Source organism: Morone saxatilis, unplaced genomic scaffold, assembly GCF_004916995.1.
Source record: "Morone saxatilis isolate NCDOM2014 unplaced genomic scaffold, NCSU_SB_2.0 Contig9, whole genome shotgun sequence".
In the NCBI taxonomy this organism is placed as follows: Eukaryota; Metazoa; Chordata; class Actinopteri; family Moronidae; genus Morone; species Morone saxatilis.
Window position 1 is genome coordinate 6771737 of NW_023340268.1, and position 10788 is coordinate 6782524.

Below are 10788 nucleotides of genomic sequence, written 5' to 3' on the forward strand. Positions count from 1 at the left end.
ACACACACACACACACTAACATGCACAGCTAGGCGTCCCGAGGGCCATCTGGAAGTGCAGAGCGAGGCACAGCTGGTCTCCAGTGAACATCCACAGAGTCTGGACCTCTCATCTGCAAGATCACACAGTGAGGCGCCAATCACTGACGAAATGTGTGTGTGTGTGTGTGTGTGTGTGTGATTGTTGCAGCCATCTAGCTGCCCATGAAAACAAATTCCCAAATATTCTTGGATACGTGTGTGGAATAGGTGTCGCCTAGTTTGGAATCGACCTCACTTCCATCCTCTAGAGAGTCGAAAGTGTGTGTGTGTGTGTGTTTGCGTGCACTTGGGGACTCTGGAGACTAGTGCACAGACACTAAATGTAACTGAAAAATTGCCTCCATCTGTTGGCAGTGGAAAAAATCCGAGAGGACAAATTGAAAAGATTGCAAGGATAAAGCCGTCATAGTGAATTAGTATCGCGGCAGGAAGACTTCTTGTTATCGGGGTATTTGTAAAATATTCAGGCTTACACGTGTGAAGGGGGGGAGATGGGTAGCTGCAGGGAAAGAACAGGCCGCTGACTTGAACTGATTCAGAAGTTTGTGCGAGTGTGAGTCTGCATGTATATGAGCGCTGTCTTTATGAGTATGTGTGGACATTTTTAATTTTATTTAGGCTTACCTGGTTCACACCCAGCACCTGCAGCTATACTTACTGCCCGGCTCTCATTTGAATAGTAATACAGATCCAGTACAGCTTTGCAAACTAGCGTGACATCTTAGAAATTCCTCAAATTTCGGATCACTTTTTGATTCAAGCTGCAACACAGAGTTACTGGGACTTTCCAGGTAAAAATCTGACAAGTACAGCTCATCTATTGGCAGCCTGAGGAGACTTTATAAATATTAGCTGTAAAAGCTACAGGTCACCAGCAGAGAGAAGGCCTATATCAGGTTGTACAATAGTTTTCTCAATGTAACAGAGCTTTTCATTCTTGGTTTTGTATTTTATGTTTATAAAACTGTTGCGAGGGTTGTTATTCTGCAGTTGCTCCATATTCACCCAGGGTAAGAATGAAAGAGAGCTAGAGAGAGACGGAGAGAGAAAAAAATAAGAGAGATATTACCGTGGACCTATCAGTCAGCGATTCCCCTCAAGAAATTGTTCTTGACGGGGAAGAAAGACCTGTCATATTAAGCCCTTGTTCAGATCGTATACCCCAATATATCCGTGTTCTGTTGAAATCCAGTCAAGATGTGAAGTTCACACCTGGTATCAGAGTACCTCTCAGATGCGTCTCCAGTGAACACTCGCGGTTGGCTTTCACTTCCCAACTCATTATGCAAATAACCACACACGCCACTTCTGTTCCCGAAAGATCAGAGTCAAAAAATCACAGCCTGTCATCAGTTCTTGCATCAACACTTATTTGTGCTCCATCCGCAGGGATCAATATTGACGCTCAAAAGAGGTTGTTGATTGTTGTCGCTAATTGTTTCGCACTTTCAGTGATGAAGCTGGCACATGCGGGGACACATTCTTCCACTTATGCTGATGATGCTGACCAACATTCGGATGCAGTCTGCGCTGTCAGATCCCAGCGTTTCCTCAGTTTGTTTCGTTTGCCCGCCACACCTGTGACAACAGCTGTCCCATTGTAATGCAGTCTCATCAGGCTAATAATGTTAGGGGGTATTTTACAATCTGGATGTGTTTGCTTTATTAATTTATTGTTTGGTGGTTTTAGACTGCTCCCATGTTCTCTTTACATTATGACTTTGCTGAGTTTTATAATCAGATATTTTCAATTTTTCTAATTTTTGACCTTTTTAAAGGTGATTTTGCATTCATTAATCATGATCTCGTAATATTTTTTGTGTTATGTGTGTTCTGTTATTCGCCTGTACGTCACTATTGTTATAGCCAGCCTAGGACCTGTCGGCAGTCAAATAAAGGTTTGAAAGCTGATGTCGTGCTTCAACCCACAAATTCACTAAAACTAGAAGTGCTGTCTGCAATAGTAGTATGTTATGTCTTTTATCTAATACACATTATAGCCTGAGCTGCCTTTTCCTGCTGCCACACATTTTTATATATAACTCTTAAATGTGGCACCACCAGTCAAAGCAGCCAACATGACATCATTTTTTTCACATGCACTCAGCCGTGTTTTACATGTCAAACTACTCGCTGAGCTCTAAAGAGAATATGACAGGAGGGAACTCTTTACAGTCCTGTAAGTGGGCGTAATCAGATTGGCCCCCACGTGTGGACAGACCTCAGGGTTGTCATGGGTTTGACCACAGAAAGGCTGTTTGTTTGGCCAGGGCGGACCTCTGGGTCATTCCATGCTAGAATGCTAATTGGAACTAGCATAAGCTGGCTAATGAGTGCTAATTAGGCTAATGAATTGGTTGCAGAGTATACAGCAGGCGTTATGGCAGCAGAGGAGGAGGAAGATGGGACAAAAAAACGCACGGGCACGCATCTGAATGCACACATGCAGATGCTGATGCTACTTTTCCACGTAGCTGCGGGGTGAATAAGTAAAGAGGGTGAAAGTTAACGGGGTCACACACATACACATAAACACTCACACATTCCAGTCACACTCTACTGATTCTTCTCTCAAGCTCATATCTGTCACTATACGCTTGTGCGCACACATCCTCAAACACACACGGAAACATATGCGGCTACAATCCCACACACACACACACACACACACACTATCTCCGTTAGTCAGGAGCCAAAGATGCCCCATTTTTACCCACAAGCTCACTTAGCCTGCACATCTGTCGTACTCTCATGGGAACACACACAACAATATGCTTCAGCTTAGACACTTGTGTTTATGGGAAGAACGAGGCTCCTGTTTAATTACTGCTGGAATCTGTCCTTTGACTGTTTGGGAGTGATTTACCAGACAAATGAGCACATCTGTGGCATGACATCCATAATGATAAATAACTTTTATATCCTTTGATGTACAGCCACCACATCTTACGGTTCACATTCATCCTCAGGTGCAGGACACAGTGAGAGGAAATTGGAGCTTTCTTTTATTAATCATCTCAATCTTTTTATTTTTTGTTACAGAAACCTCCTGAGCACACGCACACACACAAACCCCACTATAATGCAGTACAAAACCCCCCCACAATTCCCTGGATTTTGTTCCAGATCTTGAGACACCCATTCTTTCACACATCCTCCTGCAGACACACAGTTTGGAAGACAAAGAAATTAGTGAGCGAGTAGCAGAGGGAGACAGGAGAGAGGTCCAGGAGGCTAATGTAACAACAGTCTCAATAAGCAGTAAATTGGATCTCTTTCTCTCTGCTCCCTGGAAGACACTCAGGCTGGTTGTGGTTTTATGTTTTCATCACCCTGAAGCTCCATGTTCAGGCGCCTGCTGGTTGTCCACATGGCACCAGAAAGACCAGGTGGCAGCCCGCCAAGTGCTCACCGTTGGGAATCTGTGCTCAAACAAAGTACTTTTACTATACTAAGTACAGTTTTGATCATACTTTACTTGACTCTTTCCATTTTATGCTACTTTCTACTACTATTTCGGTACATTTTGAAGGAGAAATATTTCACCTTCTAGTTAACACAGTGTATTTATCTGCAACAAGAAGCCTCGTTTCAGACCACTGTGTGAGAGCCTTGACTACTATATCAGAGTAATGTTAGCGGCCTCGTCCCCTCTTATTTGTTTTCTCTCGAAGTTTACACTCCAGTAACCCCAGCAAAACTTGTTACCTGAGAAAGCATCACATTTTCCAGATTCATTGTTTAGTCCTTATTCTCCATTTTCTCATGTATAAGTTAAATACATTTTTGAAAGTAGAAACAATAAGCAAAATAACTACTGTGGTGCTTGTACAAGTGTGTATATATATAGTTATTATAAGTATCCAAATGAGGTTATGCAGAGCAAAATCATATTTTACATTTTTATTTATAATACTGGCTGACTGGCTGTCCTGCAATACAAGAAGAATACTCCACCGGTGGGGATGCTGACTTTTTGCCTGGGACATGCAGTTTTAGCTTAGCCTCAGTCGTACATGGTTCTCGTTTTAAATTGAGCCAGCTGGAAACACACAGAAAAGTCGAGCTGTATGTGAAAGTTTAAGCCAACATAATTAGCTAGTTCGCCAAAGCTGATAAAACCTGCTGGCAGCAGTTCTCATTTTAGGTTAAACAAATCAAAGATCATTACCTAGAAATGAGAGGCCTTTGTCTGTCTACTTCTTTGAGGAATAACAGGCCGTTGATTCTGAAATTATAAATCAGTAATTCATATAAATGAATTTTGAATTTGCCTCAATTATCATCAGAAACTTCATGTGCATTTTTTTTTTAATAAAGTAAAGTTTGACAGGCATAGCAAGAAGAGCCAAGGACGTAGCAAAGGGTCAGTTCAGTTCAGTAGTTTTTAATGATGGCTGATACTTAACCACTGGCCTTAAGGGAGCAGTAGAGGTGGCTGATGGGGAATGTGGGTTGAGACGGTTCCTGATTCGACAGAAGTTTCTTTCCAACAGCAACTTTAGCTTGATGGTGTGTTATACAGTTTCCATCCCCCCCCCCCCTNNCCTTTTTTTTTTTTTACCCCCTGTCTGCATGGATGAAGCGCCAATCCCATGTAATAAAGTTGCTCCAATGAAGGCACTTAATGACAGGTTGCCATGGCAACGGTGTAGGACGCCGCCATTGGGGCTTGCAGCAGAGTGTTTCTTAACTGCTTCACAGTTGTTGGACATGCTGACACCTGCACTCTCCGACGCACACTCGCGTGAATACAAAACACCGGGGTGCACATTCAGAGGTCATCTCCCACGCTTTATTACATGAAGCCTCGTTCTCTGTCTGCGTCATGTTTTCTGCTCGCCGACGTTGTTTTCTGTTATCACTACAGATGTGGCATAAGTGAGCCCTTCCAGTAGGCTGTCACTTCACATTTGTCACACACTCTTGTCTGTTTTTTTTCCCAGCCGGCTTTCATTGTGTTATCTTTTTCCCACAAACACACATGTGCACACACTCATATATACAATGGAAGTGTCTGAAAAATATAAACACAATCACAGCCTGCAGGCTCGCAAGCATTCGACTGTGGTTTCCCTCCGCCAGCTCAAGGTCGCAAGGGACAAAACGGAGGGAGAGCTGTTGTTAGGAGAAAAATAAGTAGAGAAGAAAAAGATAGCGAAAACGCAAGCTGTGGCCACTGAACCCTGCGTTAAGCTCAAACCAGCAGGAGGTTGGAGAGAGGGAATAGGAGTTCGGAGAAGGTACGAGGAGGCGGGAGGTAAAGGTGGGTTTACACTGCAGGGGGATGTTCTCGTGTAGGCCTCCACCTGCGACCTCCTCACCTCATTCAAATCCCTAAACCTCTAACGCACCCTCGTAAAAAGAAAATGATCTCTTTTAGGCACAGTGAGTCGTAATAACAGCACAGCAGGTGAATCACACATGGGAGAGTTGTACTGGCACTTTTTCAGGAGGCAGCAGTCACGTTCCCGGCCAAAATGTGCATCCTGTAGACCTGTGATTTGCTTGAGAGACTTGGTAGAAATTTCACATATTGGTTATAAAATATTAAAGAACTGAGAAGAGAAGTTTAGAAGTTCTTCCCATGACAGACTGGGTCAAATAGTAACAAACAGAAAACATTTGCATTGCATTAAACATACACGAAACAGACGATCTGGCACACACAAGCACAGTGGTTAGATAAAACATTTTACAGGGCACACATTGATATTCACTGCCATCAGATGCTCGCCTGTTTTGTGGGCTGTTACACAAACACACACACACACGCACAAACAGACACCGTCCAGGCAGACAGCTGGTGTGGAAATATGGGCTAAGATAGCTTCTTCGTCTCCATCGACAGGTGACGGAACGTCAATGTGAGGGCGTGCAGCTGTCGCCTGTTCACGCTGCGTGTGTGTCTGCGAGTCTGTCTGTGTGTGTGTGTGTCCGAGTGTGTGAGCGTGCACGCACCATAACTGCACAGAACGTTGCGTGTTATGTGCTGCACAGAACGTTATGCATGTAGGTGTGAATGAGGGTGGGATTTTACCACAGGCTGTCATGTCCCCGCACTTCATTAGAGCTTGGCTAAAGAAGAGACGAGGCAGCATCTCTCCGGCAACATCAGCGGTCAACCACTCGAGGTGGTGTGCGTGTGCGTGTGAACACTGTGCTTTGCTTCAATCTTCTGCCCTGTCAGCTCGGTCCATATTCACAGGCACACACAGAAGGCACCATCAGCAATCACTGTCACACTTATGTACAAGCTACAATACAGCCACGGCACCATCAATAGAGCAGAATGTGTATGTAGAGTGTGTGTGTGTGTGTGTGTGTGTGTATGTGTGTGTGTCCTGTAACCTTCACCTTGTATAGACTATGGCTAAATGAGAAATGATTTTCTGCCTCACCAGTCTCTTAACCCCCAACCTGAACAACCCTTAGGGCTCATTATTTCCATTTTTGCAAGAAACAAATAAAATAATGTGTGTCGTTATGAATAAAACAAAAATCATGTAAATAGATTTTTTAATAGTGGAACTGGCAGGACAGATGTCTTTCTTTTTTGGGGCATTTTTGTTTTTATTGTATAGGCAGATAGAGAGAAAACAGGCGAGAGAGAAGGGTATGCCAAAATTAGGTTAATTATTAATTGGGTCGAACCTTTGAAGGTTGCGACGGCGTGGCCATTTTCATTTTCATTGTTGCAACAAGATGTACTTTACTCTTTGGTTGTGATAAGTGTCTTCTTGCAACAGGAAACATGGTGGACATAAAGTATCTTGAATCTTGAATTTCTCTGGGGATAAATAAAGTATCGATCTATATGTGTAAAAAAACAGCTTAAACAGATCTGCTCGCATCAGTTTAAAAATAAATTCAGGCTCTTTATTAGTGAAAATTGTTAAAAAGATAAAATAATTAGACTTAATAACACAGCAACTCCATCATGTCTGGTTCTGCACAGTTGGCTGGCTTTTAGCTTTTAGGTGGCATTTTTTAGCTTTGTGTGTATAACCCACACAGGGAGACATGGAAAACATGGAAGAGGACTGGAGAACCAATCAAAATGGGAGAAACTGACATTGAGGCATTCAGTGACTTCAGGAATGGAGAAGGGAATGCTATATGAAAGAGATGGCCAGACGTTGTTTTATCTATCTGTGTAACATACAACAGTACACACACACACACACACACACACACACACACACACACACGGCACCACTGCTTGTATTTAGTAGTACACACAAACTGTCAAAACACAGAGAAGCAGCATGCATGCAAACATGAACGCAGAGACTGATGTCTCTCTATTTCTGTCTTTCTCTGTTTTACGCACACTCACACCACAAACACACACACACACACACACAGAGCCAGCTGTGTGGTGGAAGCAGGTGTCACTCTCAGCTCATTACCCCTGGCAGGGTTGATCACCCTGTTTGGAGAGCAATAAGACACACCTCACTGGAGAGATAGAGGGATGAGGGGGCAGGAGGAGGAGAAAGAGGAGCTGGGAGGGGGGAGGGGGGGGTGAGAGAAAGGGAGACGGAGATAGGGACAGAGGGAGGGAGCATCAGCCTCCTGCTGTAAGAGATAGAGGGATTGAAAAAGGTAGCAAGTAGAGAAGAGGGGGTGTGCAAATGAGCGTGCGGCTTGTGAGATAGGAGGAAAGAACGAGTGACATAATAGGAGAGGTGTGGGGATGGATTGAAAGCCTGTGGAGTGAATAAGAAAAGTCAGGAAAAGGGGATATTAAAAAAAACCTTTATTACAAATTCATGTATTGTTCGTTTTGGACATTGTATCATTATGTACTCAACCACATCACTGGTACAGTGACCCATCATACTTACTGCAGTTGTACAATGCAGTGAAGGATTATTACTGACATTTGTAGGTGTACTCGGATAATCTGACCAGACTGTTGGCTTGTTTACAACCTGTCTGATTGTCTGACAGGCTGCGTGAGTGTGTGTGTGTGTGCGTGTGTGTTAAGGGTTTCTGATTTGCCTGTTTTGATTTATGTCATAAATGCCTGTTCAAATGATCATGTGATTGTGTGCAAATCCATGTGCATATTGTGTATAAACATGGTTCACATTAGCATTAAATCATCCTATAACTATCATATATTATCCACAATTTAGAATATTAGTTATTGACAGTGGGGGAAAGGCTCATTATGTTTGGATGTTTTAAACTCTTAAATATCTATTTCAGCATCAGTCAGCTCACTGCAACATGTAATATTGATGTGTTCCTCTAGTTACTAGGTTTCTAAGCATGTTGCTGTAAATATCCTGTTCTTGTTTATGTCAGTGAACTCATCGTATGGGGGTGTGTGTGTTGTGTCTCTGCAGGTATGACTACAAGGAGATGCTCCACAACTCCACCTTCTGTTTGGTGCCCCGCGGCAGACGACTGGGCTCCTTTCGCTTCCTTGAGGCGCTGCAGGTAAACAAGCAACACACACACACTGACACACACACTCCGTTATGAGAAGGCACTGCATATGCTGTAAATAGATGCCTACCAGCATAATATTACTGGGAAGAAAAAGAATGCCTTCCCACATTCAACCTCCCACTTAGCTTTTGTTTTAATGGTGCTACCTCTAGCATTAAAGGATCACTAAATCATTACCACCTTAATTTTCAGACTAATAGTGTAATGAATATAAACAAACCAGACCTTCACTGAGAATATTGGCTGCTTTTTCTTGTCTATTTTACTTTGTAACACTGGCTTTATTTTGCTGATGAACTGCTGAAACTGTGAAATTGTTGACTAACTGTGAAAATTGCAGACAGGGAGATGATCAAAGGGCTGCTGGGAAAACAGAAACTGTGAGAAAACTCTTAGTTTAACAATCATTTTGATCAAGTGTCAGATAACTATCATTACAGAATTTCTATGTGGTTATTACCAACCTGACTTTAACGAATATGTATATTATAAATATTTAACCGCGTAACAAGTACCCTTTTTTTGTGCACAAGCTCAAATAATGACATGCACAGTCAAGATCCTGGTCTCTTCTGACAGGCAGCAGAGTTAAAGAGTAAGAATGAAGGGTCACACCGTCATTTAAAACCCCACAATTTCACAGTGAAATCCATTCATTTCAGTGAATAGCCGATAGCAAAACCTGCAGTGCTTTCTTTTACCCTCCTTGGTCGGTGTATAAACTGCTCTGCTAAAGTGGGATACAGACAGTTATGAAACAGGAGAACTATGGTACAAATATGTCTTTTAAAAAAAAACTGTGAACTTTTTGTCCCATAAGCACCTGTCCTTTAGTAAGTGACATCCTGTGTTACAAGAGAAAATGTCCATGTTGCAACAATCCCCAAATACTTCAGTCCTGGTGATAAGGCGCGTCTCCCGAACAGAGTTTAACTTTGTTGTTTTTCTGCGATTATCAGACTAATGAAAAGTGCATCGACTAAGACTCTTCACAACGATTAACCAATTAGTTGAGTATTGGGGTGCAGCCCTACAAGCGTGCTTGGAGAGCTTTTCCCCTACTTTAATAACTTAAATTAAAAATTAAATAAAATCATGTACAATCCCAAGAACAAAATGCCAGAGGTAAACATCCCAGTAGAGGGAAATGGAAAGAAACTCTGACTCTGACCAGCTATTGCGATCATGTTCCCACTTGGCTCGTCTGTTAGCATTTAGAAGCTAGCCACAGAATCAAATATGTCACAACCACACAAGACGTGCAGCTGATTTCCGCTGCAACACTCTCTGGTGTGAGCATATAATTAGCCTAGTGAATGTACAGCGACGAAGAAAGTGAAATTGTAAGGTTTTTGTGTCATCTTTACTGCTGTTTCCTATTCATTCTAGTAACAAAATGAACATCTATTGTTACAGTGATACAGGAATATTGAAATAGTTTACAAAGATAGAATCACAAGCTTTCAACCAACGTATAATTTGTCAAAGTTAAGTGTAGATTAAGATGGATTCAACTGCTACACATAGCGCACGTAGCACCTCACCATACCGTGTGACCATAATAACCCCATGAGGTAAATTCCACCCGTCTAGAGTCATTTTCTAATACTGGATCTGCATTTACCTCCACTCCACTCACTCTTGAAATCTACACACTTCACATCTCTTCCCCCCCCCCATCCATTTCTGTAACTGCACTGCACTCTTCCGCATTACTACTGCACTGTCCTTTACCTCTCCTTACCGCACGCCGCCGTCCACAGAGTGCTCCCACATAAGTGCGCTTATCTCACTATCAGCTGCCACACACACATAACAGCACACTTCACTCAGAAGAAAAATATGCCCTCTTCTTTCCTCTCTCCTCCTTTCTCCATTTGTCTGACTCACTCCATCCATCGACTCGCACCGTCTAGAGGAAGATGGAGGGAGAGAGTATTTACAGGCTTTGGTCTTTGCATGAGAAAGCAATTCCTAATAGAGGTCAACTCTGTGTGTGTGTATGTGTGTGTGTGTGTGCCTGGGGTTGTTTGTGTGTCTGTATATATCTGTATGCATGGGATTGTGTGTGTGTGGTGGTTTTTGTGAGTGTGTGTTTGTGGAGGAGACAGCAGCGGAGCCCGAGGGCCAGCTCTGGTTTAGCTGACACCTTTATGACCTGGGAGTGACAGGGCCGTCATTACATCAAACTCCCACCACAAACACACAAACACACACACCAGCTGTTCCCTCTACCTCTCCTCTCATCCCTCCATCCCTCTGCCACTCCTTTGCCAAAGGTCAC

At 42.9% G+C, this 10788-nt stretch overlaps 1 protein-coding gene across 1 annotated transcript in view; it reads left to right on the plus strand.

Moving 5' to 3' along the window:
* ext1b (exostosin glycosyltransferase 1b) overlaps nucleotides 1-10788 on the plus strand; it is a gene marked incomplete at its 5' end in the record, with an annotated part of 109944 nt that overhangs the window by 68896 nt on the left and 30260 nt on the right. Inside the window, 1 exon segment of the mRNA XM_035681629.1 lies at nucleotides 8399-8492. Within this exon segment, the coding sequence (XP_035537522.1) occupies nucleotides 8399-8492 (94 nt within the window).